We start from the raw sequence: 16,868 nt of genomic DNA, 5'->3' as shown, positions 1-16,868 counted from the left end.
ATTGCCTGTTTTAGCTAAAAGTTAAATAGACTTCAAAAGCCTTGTCCCAAAGTCAGATTAGGGAACATATTCCTGCTTGAAAAGACCCCAGTCTACTCAAAGATTCCCTCGAGAGATACTTTATCATGGCATTGCTATTAAAATCTCAGTCTCTGAAGTCAGATCTGAGTCTGCGTTTCGATTCCACCGCTTCCTCTGCACGTTACTCAACTTCTCTATGCCTGTTTTCTCCCATAGAAAACAGGCATGAACTCATCGGTTTACAAGGAAAATTATATAAAATAATGCCTATAAAGAGTTTAGCAAATAAGTCATTTATGTTGGCCATTATTCTGGATTAAGAAACCATTTAAAAGTAAAATATACATCCCTACTTCAATTAAACTAAACTCACAGATTTTGCTAAAAATCAGGAGGTTTGTTGTGAGACTATCTCTCGAACTGTTTTGGGCTGGTAAGGAAAGTGGAAAAGCCATCAAAGATACTGCAAGAGCCAATGCAAGAAGAAAGATTCTTGCTACCTGCTCTCCTTTTATTTTTTCAGAAATTAAAAAAAAGTCATCCACAAAAACTAATCATATTATAAATAATTCTATTGTTACCACTGTTTTTTGTTTCTTTTGAGAGGAGGTCTTTCTTTTTCCTTTTGATTATAGAGAAAAAGGGCAAATAGAACAAAAAGAGGGAAGCAAAGTTGTTTTACTGAAAACAATCAATTGAAAGTTACAAACCCTATCTGCATAATATCTGAATATTTTAAGAAAAAGGCAAAAATAATATTAACATGATTAACCTGTTTGAAAATCTTGCCTTTAGACCATACCCTTAAAAGTTTAGTAAATGCCATAAAGAGAAACCAGATAGAAACACTATTTGAAAAGCAGGAGTATAGCAATGATAAAAATGCCTACCTATGCCTGTTGATATGTTTTCAGGTCAATGCCTATACTTCATCTTTGCAAAAGCAAATGCTTTCCCAAGTATGCTAATTGGGAAAATATGTTTTAGAATGTTTTATGGTTAATACATATGAGCTGTAGTCACAAATTGTTAATCTGATTCTCATTAAGTTATAACATTCTTACATCTTTAATTGGTAGGCAAATATAACATGGTTTAACCAATTCTTTCCCTGAAAGTAATAATTACTAGACCATAATGCCAGACTGCTTTTCACTGTAAAGCAGTCATCCCAACGTATTTTATGTAACTGACCACCTGAGACAAATAGTTATGGTATGCTACAGTGACCCGAAATACAGATTTAAGGAACAGAATTAGAAAAAAAATCATCACGTCGAATTGATAAAATACAGAACTGATCTTTGCCATTTTCACATTTAAACCCCATTCATACCAACAACTCATGCTGACAATTATCTGCATAATGAACTAAAATTATTTCTCTGCAGTGAAACATAAAGGTAACAAATGTGTAAAAATCCTTATCAACTATCAGGCTCATTAATAAAGCCATAGTGTGAGAAATGTGAGGCAGCCTGGGAGCCAATGATCTGACCTCGGTGGTATGAAATTCATCCACCACCTCGCACGGATGGTGTGATGGTTCTGCCGCCTTCAAGGAACTCTGGTGTAGGGGCACAGGCTTCCTCAAGGCTTTCCAGCTGCGCTGCTCTGTCACCTTTCCCAGAACGTACAAATTGGCATTTCTGGAACTTCTACCTACATTTTCTAGTTGAGCCTGTTTTCTTTGCCATATAAAATATTTTAAATTATTTTAAAACAAGCATTATACCTTTCCTTAGTCTTCCACTGTCTAGACTTAGAAGACTCAGTTCCTGGAATCATTTGTCAAACATCATTATTTCCTGAATTATCCATCATCTTGACTATCTTTCCTTTATGTATTTTAATGTTTCCTGTTCTGTATATCCTAGTATCCAGAATATTTCGAGTGTGGTCTGCTTGGACTATAATACTGTAACTACCCAGGATAAACAAACTCTGTATCAATCTGTTAGTGCAATCGCGCCGTGCTTCAACGTTTCAGCAGCTGCTCAATCACTGCATGCTCCTGTCGTGCCTGTCATCGAGCAAAACCCCTCCTGCTCCCAGGTCTAGTGTTTCATCCTATATTTAAAGAGGATTATTTTCCCAATGTAAAGTTTTAAATTGAACCATAATTGAAGGACATTATTTTGCATTATTGAAAGATTATTTTGGAACAGTATTATCATTAGTGTATTCTGAAGAACTAGATGCAGTAAGTCAGTTTTCTGACAGTTTATTTTGGTGACAGTTTATTTCTGACAGTTTGTTTATTTTGCATAGTAGAAATTAGAGGACTACCATCTAAAAGGAAAATATCTAAATGGATGGCTAAAATGTAGTTTAATCTTGAAAGTAGATTCCAGGGAAATTTAGAAGGTGAAAAGAGAGTCTCAATATAAAATTAAACTCTTGTAGCAATAGAATAGTAGGTTAAAGAAATACCTTGTTTTTTTCTACCCAATGTAAAACACCTTCTAGCTCCTTGAAAAATATTAGCTGATACCTCTACTCACATACATCATCAGCTCTCTATATAAAATTCTCTAAATTCCTGGGAACGAAGACTGAATGAATTAGTGGTTGGAAGATACTTTACCGAAACAGCGCATCACATATTGACTATATAAGCTTACTGTTAGGCTGACCATTTTTATATACACTATTTCATTAACCAGCCCCCCACCCCCCACACACATAAAATCCCCAAGTAGGTTCGTGTTACTTATCTCCATTTACAGGAAAAGTGTCAGATCATGCACTATGGTGTCAGCAAGTTCGAAACCTGCAGAGCAACTCTGCAACTTACTGGCTCAATGATTTTAAGCGAGTTATTTAATGGCTCTGAACCTGTATTTGTACTTTCCCTTGTGTGTAAAGTGGGAATACTAATAATTATTTCATAAGGTTCTGGTAGATATTAAATAAGTCATGCAGGTCAAGAGTTATACATGCTGCCTGGTATATATGTGCCAATTATAATCAGCTTTTGAACAGAAGGAACTGCAATCTTCACATTCTCAACCATTAGCCCACTTTATAAGTCAGTAGACATATAACTTATAATCTTGTTATAATCTAAATATAAATTACGCTTAGGATGCTGAAATTTACAAAATGTTTCTCTCATGTTGAGATTTCAAAATGTTCAGTATATGAGGAGTTAGCTCTTTTTTTTTTTTAAATTACTCTCTTTTCAAGGTTAGGAGAACTTCTTAATGGTTAAAGAAAGAAAAAGGTATCACAAAGATTTTCTTGAAGCGTAATACAGGAGCGTAGTAAGGGAGACAAAGTTATTCCATCAACTTAGGTAAAGGAAAATTAGACAATATATACCACTTGATTTAATTAAGGCTATTAACATAGTATATTTTGCAGTAATAATATTTCTAGGTTTACCAAAATTCAGGAACGATGTTTTAGTCACTGGTAATTCCACACCTGAAACATTTGAGATGTTCAACAGGACTAGGGGAACTGAAAGTGTACTTTTTTGAAGAGCAATCTGCTCGTCCTTTCAGACAAAGGAAGAACATAACAAACGTTTGTTCCCATTAGATGTGTGTTATATTTTTCTTGTTCAAGAATGAAGCTCTTTCTCCTCCAGTCAGCCAGAGCTGGTCCAATGACAGCAAGAATGAATCAGGAAGGTATGAAGTTTCTCCATCAGAGTCAAAAGATTTTCTCCAGTTTTTCCAAATACTTACTATGTACCTTTCTGAAAGGTATTAAGGTAAAACAATTTTTTTTAAATTCTAAATTTATCCATAAGATTATTTAAAGTGCATTCCTTTATGTCACTTAAAACTCCTCCTTCCTCCATTTCCACCAATGTAAGCTACTTATGAAAGAGTATGATAACTAGAGCCTCTGAACTAGAAGGGACAGTAAACAGTGATGGTATCTATACTGTACAGGAATTCATAAATTTGCAGATGCCTAATTAACTTAATGAGAATCAGTAAGACCAGAAAAGCCTATGGTTCTCCCCAGAATAGAAAATGTATGATACACAGCCACATTTCACTTTCATCATCTACGAACAAGGGCATGACAGTCTTTTAAAAGCTGAATTGCAATGAGGTGCCAAAGCCTGTCCAGGGTTAAATATTAATTTGTGCAAAACCCCGGTTTGACAAGAATCTTATCAATGTCAGGCAGCAGGTACACCGACAGCAGGACTGGCTGAAAAGCTCTGTGTCAGAGCTGAGGCGGAAGTCACCAATTTGTGAAGGCTGTTACAAACCAAAGGAACTCAAAAGTGTGAAGGAAAATGATTTTTCATGAAGAAAACGATGAATATTTTTATAACTTTGCAGGCAATACCATCAGCTTAAAAGAACACAGTACTTCCACTTTGTGAGAAAAATTAGTTTACTTTAAAAAGATTTGTGAATTTTTATGTTAGGTCTACATTTTAAGAGTCCTAAAATAGAAGTTCATTATACCAATAACATTCAAATAGAAAATTCTAACAGGAAATGCAAAAGGAAAAGGAATTAGTTTAAAGAAAAAAGATGGTACAAAGAAGTGGTTTGGGTTTCCTTCTAAGAGGGATAATTTGTTATGAGGACCCAAACCTCCTGACTGGGAAATTTGGACCAGTGGTGAGTGCTGCAATCCAGGGTGAACGCGATGGGAGGATGCTGCCGATGAGAGGATGCTGCCTCGGAAGTCTTACAGAAGAACCAGAGATGGAACAAACAGTAATTGAGAACTGGTCTGCCAGGCATTTCAATCACCCAGTGACTGAACAAAATGTTTACTGAGTACCTACTATGTTGCTTACAACAACCCTTTGAGTTGCATATTTTTATTGCTATTTCAATGCAATTTTTATTTTATTTTTTAGAGGTAACACAACAAAGTATCATGTTTATTGTAAATTATACTGATAGGCGATTTAAGAGAAAGAAGTCATTGATAATCTTATTACCTAGAAATAACCATTTCTGGCTGTCTTTTAAGGAGAACACAACTGAGCTTTATAAAGAGGGTATGCCTTGCTCAGCTTACGCTGCACTCTAAAGTCCGCGCTCTCTCCACACACCCCAGCCGATGCAGCGGCTAACGGAGAGAAGTAGACTGACCATGTTCAACTCTTACAAAGATTACATAAACGGATCAAAATCAAGAGCTTTCCATGCCATTTACATAATAAATACATCATGAAATTAGTGATACGAAGTGGATATATCATGTAGATGCCATAGTTCTTACTGAAAAACACAAATTATCCACAATGCTGTCTACCCTGAGGACCGCACACTCCTTGGTCGAGAGAATGAACTTCCCTGAAATAGCTACACTATCTATAAGCAGCTACTCTTACTTTAAATGAATTAATGTTAAGTAAACAGCTTGGAATAATGTGTTCAATACAGCGAGGTATTATTACTATTTCACAAGTATAAAGTTCTATCCTTTGTAATGCCACATACAATACATAACCATTTTTCTTTCACATTCTTCCAGTGAGTTACCGAGGTTGAGAACCTAGCACACAATGCTAAGCAAGCCTTTGTGTGGCACTTTACAAAGTGATTTCACAATTTTTGGTGTGAATAACCAATGTAATTCAAGAGCGAGTCTGAGAAGCTTGTCAATTAGAAACATGTTCATTTTTCTTACACTGAAGAAAGGAACCCAGAGGGAGTCGTCTTTACTGAGACAAATCTTGTAAAATTCATTTGAGTTCATGTCCCCTCCCCTTCCTATCTACAGGCATGGAGTGTTAACTCTCCTGAGAACATGACTACTGAGAAGCAAAGTGTAAAAAAGTGGTAAAATTCACCAATACAAATATTTTCACAGAAGATTTTTCACATTAACTATTACATGTTCCAAGACATGTATCCTCAGAGACTTAGATGAATACAAATAATTGTTTTATATAGTTAATTGGCAAGGTCCTAAATTTACCTAAGAACTTATATTTTAAATAAGGGATGTTTATTAATTTCATGATTTGATAAACCCCACAGTATTTGTTTCTGTTTAATGAGTGTTATCACATTCAGTGCCAAGAACTTTGAGACACACTTTTTTCCTAAGCTCTCTTAATGAGAGACTGAAAGTTGTTTAGGCTCTTTTTAGGACCTTTATCAATATTTTGACACCGCAGCAACTAGAAAGGGAACAAGTGTCAGTGATGGGACATCCCCTTTGATGACAGGACAAGAATATTCCATGGTAGTTTCTAAAATGAACCCTATGATTATAAAAGAGCCTATGTTCTTAACAGGATTATTTGGTTTCTTGTTTGGATTTTGTTTTTTCAATTCCATTGCCAGTAAGTGGTGGATAACTTTTTATAATTATCACACAACAATTATGAACATTTAAAACTGTTTTCCTCATTTAAAGCTGTGTCCATATTAGGATAATCTCCCTCTATGAATGGGTTAGTTAATAGATGAAGAAGTAAAAAGATATGTTACCATATTTTTCACACTATAAGATGCACCCCCCAAATTTGGGAGGAAAATGGGGGTACATCTTATAGTTCGAATGTAGCTTACATTTATATTGGTGAAATATTATGTTATTTATGTTATTAAATATTTTACCACATTTTTTGCTTCAAATTTTTTTTTCCTATTTTCCTCCTCTAAAACCTAGGTATGTCTTACAGTCTGAAAAACACAGTAAGTCTTATGAGATTAAGCAGCAGTTTACCATTTTTACTTATTTATTGTATCACTACCAGGCATGAAGATGGCCAGTAGTGATACAATAGCTTCTTCTTAGCTCAACAAGGCCGAAATTTTGTTAACATTCCTAGGGTTATATTAATGTTATTAGCAAGAGCCTAAAACCATCTTCACAGGGCATTTTCCAATATTGAACTTGCTGAGGTTTTCAGGCAATATTAAGATTCATTATGACTATCTGGACTTCAAATATCCGGTCCCTAATGAGAATCTCCACTGAAAACTGGCTGAGTGGTTAACTGCTAACTTCTGAATAAACACAGAATGTTCTTTTCGCCTGTATATCCACTGACATTTTTCTTGCAGCTACTAAAAGACTAGACACTGAGAATGAACTATCACCACGTGCTTTGTACATTTTTACTAAGGGTTGAAAACTTTGCTGTGAAAATACATTCTTGGTCAGCAACCTCTCCCACTCTGCTGAGCAGTTTCTAAATCTTTACATACCTCTTGAAAAATCCTCTCATACTCCTGACCTTAGTACTGTCAACAGATTACCTGCTTTCCATGGAGAAGAGTTCATTCTCTTCCTTCCCTGAAACCAACAACTCACCCTTACCCGCACCTGTATTTACTGATTTCCTGTCCTCCCTCTCGTGTGCCTCAGCATACCCAAAGTCACAGGTGATTTTATTCCACTTTCTGTGGACCGATTTGTTTTCATCCTTACTCCTACTTTTACAACCTCTCCTCTTTTGCTTCCCTATGCCTTTGATGTAAACATGACTGGGCTTGTAACCTGAGCTCCTTTAGTCCAAGGCCTTAAAAGTAGTCTACATTCTTTTCTTACTTCCCACTTACTCTCAAAAAACTACAAGTTGTGTTGCACATCCACCATTCCCCTGAAAGTGCCTTCTACTGTTATCTGCCACCTGTTGATTGTCAAATCATTGTTCAATTCTTATCTTCTGTAACCTTTCCAACATTTTTTTTTTTTTTATCCTCACTCGAGGACCTTTATTCATTGCTTTCGGAGAGACAGAGAGAAAGAGAGAGAAGCATTAATGTGAGAGAGAAACATCAGTTGGTTGCCTTCTCATATGCGCCCTGACCAGAGATTGAACCCACAACCTGGGTATATGCACCCTGACTGGGAATCGAACCCCTGATCTTTCGGCCTATCAGACAACATTCCAACTAACTGAGACAACAGGCCAGGGCTCCAACATTTTATATTACAGATTCAGCTCCCTTCCTGCACTGCTAAACCCCTTGTCTGCCCAGGCAATACCATAATGACCCTTCTACCCTTGAACCCTGAAATTCCCCATTAAGTCTAATCTCAGTCCTGTCTTATCTCGTTTTTCAATTTTTCCTGGCACTCTCACCTGTGCTCTTAGCCTAGCTTCTGATGGCTCTGCTCTCTACTTTCAATGAAACCCATTTTTCTATACTACAGGCAGTAATTTCTTAAAGCACAGATCACATCACAACACTCCCCTGCCTAAAACCCTTCATTGTTCCTAGTCTGAGGGATAAAATAACCTGCCTGACTCTTCATCCTTTGACCCCACCTGCCTTTTCAGCCTCATCTACTGGCATTCGCTACACCTAAATTATACTGCTGCCAAAATACCTTACCCCACCACGCCCTCCTACACTTTTCTTGCCTCCTCTGTTGTCTCACTTTCCTCACTTTTCCCCCCTAGTTAAGTCTGCTCTTCAACACTTTCAAGACTCATATTAAATTTCATTCATATTCAACAAATACTTATTGAAAGCACCTTCTGTTTCAGATGCTGATCTGAAGGCTGAAGTATTAGCTGCGGCAAAGTCCCTGTTCTAACATTGATTTCACCGAGGGATTGGAGACAGGAACAGGATATGCAGAAAATAAAGCAGGGCACGGTGGAGACAGTCTGTGTGACAGTGCACTGATGTTTGATAGTGGAATATTCAGGGAAGCCCTTGCTTCTGCCGAGTCTGCTCCTGAGTTAGGTGCTCTCCGTAAGTGCTCTGTTCACGATGAACAGATGTTGGACTACTTGCTGGGCTCCTCTGATAGTCTGCGACCCCTTGAGGGTAGAGACTTTCCTCTGGCACTCCCATTTTCTAGCACATAATCTTTCTAAGGAAATGTGCTGTCCCAACACTGTGTAGGGTGGAGAGATATAGCCACGTAAGTGCTCAAAATTTTTTTTGAAATTAATATGTATTTGAAATTATAAGTTAATAGAAAAACTTCAGATGTAAACATTTAACTTCATACTTAATAGCTTAATACTACATCAAATACTAAAACAGGGATAAAGAATCTGATGAAATACCATAACTACACAGTAACATATTCTTGAAATTATGAATGGTAGGTAAGTACAGATTAAATAAACATTTCATATGAAACATGTAACTTGCTTTGCATTTGAAAGTACTTTTGGGAGAATGAATTATATAGGTACGTAAGTGTTGTGGGGATGGTATCAATAAGAGAATTTTGCAAGGAATTGGGAAGTAGATAGCATGGACAGAGTGAAAGAATGTGGTACAGCTTTGGAGAGGTAAGTCTATTGGTTTATTTGTGCAGGTATTTCATTTACTACTTAAAGACAGAAACAAGTTTAAGAATCATGGTATTTTATTATGAAAACCATAATCATGTTGCTGTTAACCTCCATGGAGGCACAAAGGCAAAATTAGAAATCAAGAAGCAAAGTTTTATCTTTTTAAATGCCCATATATTCAGATCCTTTTTGCAAATTTTAGGGATTTAAATAAAAAATACACTAAAATTCCCTAACCATGATTTTCTTCTTGCTAATTTTTTCTTTCTTACTTTTTCAAATAAATTACATGGAATTATGGAAAGTTTATAAAATTGAAAAATATATGTACATATACACATAGAAATTATACATAAGTCTACTACTCTAAAACTACCACCACCATGAGTATAATCTTGTTCAAATTGCTTTTATTCACTTATTATAAATATTTCTCAAAGATATTACAGCCTTCGTAATGATTTTATCACAGCTGTATAATATTTCACCTCACAGATGGATAATAATTTATTTTACCATTCTCTTATTGTTGGGCACTTAGGTAGCTCCCAGTTTTTTACTATTATATGCTGCATTAATCATCTCCCAGCAATTCACTTGTTTCCTTTGCTCTTTCTGTAGGAGAGATTAACAACTGTGGGATTACTGGCTTAAAGGGTATGAACACTTTTATGGCTTGGAAAAAATGGGAAGCATCATGCCAATTTACAATGCCATTAGCAATGTACAAGAATACTCACACTACTGCATCTTTGCCAGCATAAGCATTAATTTTTCCCTTTACACGTTTAATTTTCTCATTAACTCACAAATTTAACACTGTGCTTAACTGTTTCAATTTGCATTTGATTGCTACCCAAGTTCAAAATTTCTAATTTTTAGTTAGAAAGATGACACTGCTACTTCAGCAAGAAACCATATTGAGCATAAGTCAATGGTTCAAGGCTGTAAAAATAAAATAAAAAATAAAATCTTTAAGAAAGTTAATCATCACATGAGTAACCGTTATTGTGCTCCACGGTAATTAGGCATTAATGGCAAGCAGTTCACGTGAGTGGTCGTTATTACTATTATTTACACATAGCCGGATAAAGCATTCTTAGGTTATGGGGGAAGCTTGGACCAAGTAAAGCTATAAACTCTTTTTATGTCCTCATAAAGGTCTCTTAATCTGAAACCAGATGTGACCCAGAAGACAAGTTTTGTTTTTGGTTTTTTTCCTGTCTTAGCTCCACGCAGCCTCTGTAAACTGAGCACCCAGTAAAGACAATAGGCATTGGACATTTAGTTTGGCTGAAGGTGGCCTACACTTACTTTACTGAGAATCAAAGATGAGGTCAAGTCAGGTATTAGTCAAAGAAATGGCCACCGAACCCCTTGCCTCTTCTACGACTACTCCTCGAGTGAAGGATCTAGGTTTTCAGTGAGACTGCTGAAGAGCTTTGAACTATTGCCACGTCCTTTTCCACAGAGGATAAGAAAGGGCTCGAGGCACAAGCCTTTTCCATTTTCTCAGTCAACCTTCCTAACTAACAGAGGAGTGATCTGGGTAACTGGATTTAAGACACTGCCCTCTGCCAAACATCTTTCCCCCAACATTGTCCAAATTTCCGTGAATTAAAGATGCTTTGATGTTTCTAGGTATGTAATTCTAAGATTAAAGAAGAAAGGCAAGAGTGCGAAGGATTAAAAAAAACCCAGACTCTACACTGATGATTAATTTACCAGCCTGGTTTTATATTCTTAGAATACTTAACTCTAAAGCATGCAGAGAATAGAAATAAGAATTCCAATATGGAGAGGGCATAGGGGGAAGCAAAAAGAGTTAAGTCATTTTGGGTTGCTTTAAAAATGCATAGCTGAGGACACTACACTACGGGAGAATCGGCATGGGAAAGGTCAATATTATAATAAAAGTTTATGTTTTTATAGACCTTGGGAGTTTACAAAGCACATTTTCACCAATCACAGTACTTAATACTCACAACAACCCTGTACTGAAACTGAGACCCAGAGATATTAAGTCACTTACCCAAAGTCACATAGGTAGTAAGTGGCAGAGCCAGGACTCGACCCAGGTCTTCTGATTCCTCCTGTGCATTTCCAGCTCCCCTGGAGCTGAAGCAGGGGCAAAAAGGGAGGTGGAAGTAATTTGCCCAAGACCAGCCTTGCCCTTTCCCCTTCATTCAAAGGCCAAGCAGAGCAGACATTTAACTCTCTCAGTGACCCCTTTCATCAAATTCTTTCAGGATAAAGCAATCTGAAAATGTTTCTCAGCCTCAGGCCCAAGAATGGCAATAAATAGGAAACAATGTTGGAAATATTTTTGGCTACACTTTGTCATTTCTGTGAAATTTATTGGAACCTCAAGGCATAGTAATTCTCATTTCAGAATGTAAAACTTATTTTTATAATTGATATTATTTAAAGCAGTTTGTTTAAAAATGTTTGTTTTGCAGTTTCAGGCAAACCTTTAAAATTATACCATTTAAAAAATCATCTTGAGAAATGCTTAAGAATCAAAATACCAAATCTAGTTTTAACATACTCTATGGTCCTTTTTTTTCCCCTTATCTTAATTATCTTCCCCCTGTGATTGTTTTCCTTTTTTATCCTCATCTGAGAACATTTTTTCATTGCTTTTACAGAGAGAGGAAGGCAGAGAGAGCGAAAGAGAGAGCGAGAGAGAGAGAAACAAAGATGTGAGAGGGAAGCGTCAATTGGCTGCCTTCTGTACATGCCTCAACCAGAACTGAACCCACAACCTGGGTGTGTGCCCTGACCAGGAATCAAACCTGTAACCTTATGGACTATGGGATGACATTCCAACCAACTGAGTCATACTGCCCAGGGCTTAGAGATTATTTTCATTAAAGCAATTATGAATGGACAGAATAATCAGTCTTTTCATAGCCAACTTTAAATATTTTCAGCAAATTAAAAGAAAACGTGTGTATCTTCTTGAGATGTCTTTTTTGAGATGTAAGTCTTATATTCCTTTCTAAGATATACCTAAAATACTTTTATGTTCCATTTATAATTAATTTTCTATAACAAAATTTAGAATTTCCAGTCCTAGTTTCTTGAATAGTTCCATAATTTTTCTCAGGAAATTACATATTTTAATTTCTCATCTTAACTAAGTTTTTAACATATTTAATGAGAAAAATTTCTTTTCTTTTCTTTGCCTATTTCCTAAGAATTGAGGATGCAATTTAAGTGGACTAAGCATAGCAGCAATTTTTATCATTTCTAGATGGTTTTATAATTGGCTCCAATACATCTCAGTCTCCAACAGTCTTTCCATTTATGAGAACTACTACCAGTAGGGCCAGGTGCTAAGGAAGCATTAATCCTAATCAGGGCATATAAAGGATCAACAGGCATATCATTTAGTTCTTCCAAAAGGTTTTAGAGGCTCTGTTTAACCAGACTTCATTTGAGCATCAGTCCTATCTGAGATGAGACATCCAACTTAAGAGTTAAAAGCCACTTGTTACTTTTAAGATGAAAAAAATAGGCAAACAGACATAAAAAATTAAATGAAAGAGGAAAAAGAGAAAGAGGGGGAGCCATTCTGTTCTGCATAAAGATAAAGAAGAGCAGAAGGGAAGGGGAAAAAAGAAAGAGAAAAAAGGGTTTACCTAGAACGGAAAAAATGTTTTGAATAAATACTAATACTCACAAGCTTTTGATACGTCTCCCTTTTCCCTTTGTCAATTCTGTATTTTAAAAATCTAATTAAGTCTAACATTCTTTGGGTACTGATATTCAAATTCAAGGATTCTTAAAAATAAGATTTATATTATCTGATCACCTTATGAAGAAAAAAATATATTAGTGTACTTTTCCCTACATTATTTAAGCCTTATTTGTCTTTTCAAGATAAAATGCTCCTTGTATTACCTCTCTTTTTTTAAGACTATTTATTTATTTTCAGACAGAGGGGAAGGTAGAGGGAAAGAGAGGGAGAGAAACATCAATGTGTGGTTGCCTCTCGCAAGCTCCCTACTGGGGACCTGGCCCACAACCCAGGTGTATGCCCAACTGGGAATCAAACTGGTGAACCTTTGGTTTACAGGCTGTCACTCAATCCACTAAGCCACACCAGACAGGGCTCTTTATATTCTCTTAAATCATTTGTTATATGGTACCAAAAATGGTTACCAACATTAAAAAAAATCACAAGTCCAAAAATTTTAGAATTTGAACCATACAGAAACAGAATTAAACAGACTTTTAATATCTTACTTTGTACAATAAGCTCTTTGTTAAGCATGCCCAAGAGGGTTGACCCTAATTTCCCAATCAGATGATCTGGAGAAAAAATGAGCATTCTTTAGGCAAGACAAATATGCCAATAAAAGGTAGTTAACATTAATACTAGTTCTGAAAAGTCAATGTTGGCTTTCTCCACTTACTTTCCTCACTCTATCCCATTCATTTAACATGCATAACAAAATTCTGTCAGGAACCATGCCAACAACAGTTCCCAGAACGGAACCACCCCAGTTTGATGGAGGCCTTATTAATATGTATTAGGTGGCTTCTGGAAGGAGGAAAATATATCTTCTACTTCTTCTATATCATTTTAATTCCTTGGGTATATAGGTCAGTCTGTTTTCCACAGTAGCTTTGTTACAAAAAGCACTGAAAAAATTTGTCGAAAAACTATCATATTAAACTATCATACTAGAGTTTGATGTCTGAAGAGCTCATCGGTACTAAAGGTTACCAGCTGGACTACCTGATCATTCAACAAACAATTACTGACCTCCTTCTACTGTTTCTGCTACCAAACCAGTTCATGTGCTCACTTAAAATTCAGATTCTCTCAAGCACTAAAAGAGATGGTATTTAGAGTATTTATCTACCGCTTATTTAAAGTTTCTTTGCACTTACACTAGCTATTATCCAGTCATAACCTCTGCCCTTGTTTATAATTCTAAATGCTTGGAGAGGGCATGTTTCTTAAAATGAGTTTTTTCCCCTCCAGAACTCTCAAGTAGACTCTGGAATTAGATTAAGATTATCAAGTCTGCTATTTCACCAGGAAAATAAGAACAGGAGATCTAGAGCAGTTAAGGATAAGAGTTTGTTCTCTAGAAGGCCTTTAATAAAGTAAAAATACCATTGAAAGGCTTCAGAACACACCAGCCTAGCAGAAAAAGAGCTAATGATGACTAAAATAGAATTTTTGGTCTTTTTGGAGTACTCTTCTTTATTGAAGAATGCCGACACACTCAGTGGAATTAACTTGCTTTGACACTTTCTTTTGATTTAGTAGCCAATGGTAGCTTAACAGAAAAAAAGGGATTTCAGATTTTGCCTTAGACTATTGGAGAAGAATCAATACAAAACCACAAATGATGAAAACACCTGACTGCTGGAACATGTAAATAATACCCCACGAGCAGGAGGTGAGAATTACAGAAAAGGGCAACAATATTATAAAAGCTATGATGGGAGTCTTCACAAAAGCCAATTTCTAAAAGTTTCCAGAATTAGAGTTAAAATTAAAGGACAAGTTGTATATAATTACATGTAAAATAACATCTTCATTTTATTTTTATGTAATAAAACACTATGACTAATGGCAAAAAGTTCTCAGAAGGGACATAAAATTTAATGATATATATATTGTCCTCTATTCACAGAAAGGTAAAGATTCTTGGGACATGTCTGAGGAGAAATTAACTTTTATATACTTCTTATAAAATAAAAATATCTGATTATATTATTAATAACAAGTTTGGAACATCTAAAACTATACATTCTAAAGATAAATCTTCACCCTATTTTAAAGATGGGACATTTGAAAACTAGAAAGAAGTTAAGGAGAGAGCTGAAACAAAAGTACCTTCTAAAGACTTTCTACATAACAAGTTCTATACAGAAAAAAAAATAAGTCCCTTGAACAAATAAGTCTGTGAAACAATATCCACTACATGTCTCTCTCTTAGAAATTTAAAATACATATTAATCTATTTCTGGCTTAAAGAAGTCCTATGATCAAAAAGTGTACTTAATTTTTTTTAACCCAGCTTTTTTCAAATGTATTTAACCATGAAGCATAATTAATGTTCTCAGAACATCTTAGAAAGCCCTGAGTTAGACGGACTAGGCATGAAAAAGTCTGTACAAAAAAAATAATGATTCTTATGATAGTCACATCTGCTTAACTGGAACCTCTTCATTATGTTAACTCTTAATAAACTGTACTGTTTTAAGGCAAATAAAATATACTCACTGTTGTAGTACTTCCTTTCCCTTCTGAATGGAGCTCTCAGCCAATGACAGGCCGCTAAGGGAGCTTTTTCAAGCCAACTTGTAAAACTCTTCCCAATAATTTCCAAGTTTAATGGAACTGGAAGTTTTGTAACATCGGAGTATTTCTCACAAGGAGACAGACCAACTCCATTCTTTTCCTAGAGGTATGATAGTGAAGCCTACTGCACATGATTCTAGAATAAATAGCATAGGTCCAATAAAGTTCAGGAAATTAGGATCAGTAGGAAAGGTAGTCCATATAAATCAAAAGATGCCACCTACGCAGGTGTGTCTAACCTTTTGGCATTTCTGGGCCACGCTGGAAGAAGAAGAGTTATCTTGGGCCATACATTAAATACACAAATACTAAAGAAAACTGATGAGCAAAAAAAAAACGGTTAAGTAAATTTACGATTTTGTGTTGGGCCACATTCATAGTCATCCTGGGCCACATGCGGCCTGTGGTGGGTTGGTCACCCCTGGGGCTAGAGGTAAAAAGAAAATGAAGCCAAAGAAAAAAAAATACTGGTCAGGAAATAGAATGAAACACAGAGAGATAACTAGAAAGTAAGCTAACAAAAGAATATAGAAAAATAGAATTAAGTAGAGACACACAGATGACCACGTAAGATTAAAGAGAGTGGTCCACTGATGATTCACTATGGTATGCAATCAAGTATGCACCATCAATTCCCTTTCTGCCCACCACCGTCAGGGTTCAAAATCACCGACTCTAAAAAAGGGCAGATACACCGTGGGAGCTCCACCTGAAAGAGGATAAAGCCTACGGTGCAATGAGCAGCATTGTTTTTCTGCTTTCTCAGGTGCAGATGCAAGAGGCTCAGAAATTCACTAGAAACTAAGACAGAGTTGTGTGTATCTGTTTGTTCATTTTTTTTTTTTAATTTAAGAAGGCTGCTTCTTCAGATTTATAAAAATCTTTAAAATATACTAACATGAGAATCTAGTCAAGGCACATATTCAATATATAAGATTAACTTCTTTGGGAACAAAGAAATAAAATAAAATGAAAATATTCCTCAGATTCATTTGTTTTACTACTTTATTTCCTGTACAATGAGTATATTAGCAAGTCTATTGCATATACATGCAAAGGAATGGTAAAATACAGTGTAGTTTGAAGTTATAGTTTTAAAGGTCCAGGTAAGTAAAGTAAATTTACACTCAGAAAAGAACCAACCTTGGGTCTACTGAATCAAGATGTCAAAGGGAAGTACAAGCTCGCCTGACAATCCCAGCCCCCTTTAGCTCTAGATCTCATCCATGCCTCCTTAAAACTACTTTGAAAGAAAAATCAAACTCATGTAATATTCAGCATTAATCTAACGCATCATGAATTTAGTTCTTAATT

The 16,868-nt window shown here is 35.8% G+C and overlaps 1 protein-coding gene across 4 annotated transcripts in view; it reads right to left on the bottom strand.

Moving 5' to 3' along the window:
* TDRD3 (tudor domain containing 3) overlaps positions 1–16,868 on the bottom strand; it is a 158,954-nt gene that overhangs the window by 11,671 nt on the left and 130,415 nt on the right. For 3 of the 4 annotated variants that reach the window (XM_053916421.1, XM_053916416.2, XM_053916419.2), the window contains exon 13: positions 11,259–11,344. The exons of the other annotated variant lie outside the window; for it this stretch is intronic. In XM_053916421.1, the coding sequence (XP_053772396.1) occupies positions 11,259–11,344 (86 nt within the window). The remainder of the gene's footprint in view (positions 1–11,258; positions 11,345–16,868) is intronic. 4 annotated transcript variants of the gene reach the window in all.

Source organism: Desmodus rotundus, chromosome 13, assembly GCF_022682495.2.
Source record: "Desmodus rotundus isolate HL8 chromosome 13, HLdesRot8A.1, whole genome shotgun sequence".
NCBI classification, from domain to species: Eukaryota; Metazoa; Chordata; class Mammalia; order Chiroptera; family Phyllostomidae; genus Desmodus; species Desmodus rotundus.
Note: the sequence above shows the minus strand (reverse complement) of the source record. Positions and strands in the feature narration are given on the sequence as shown.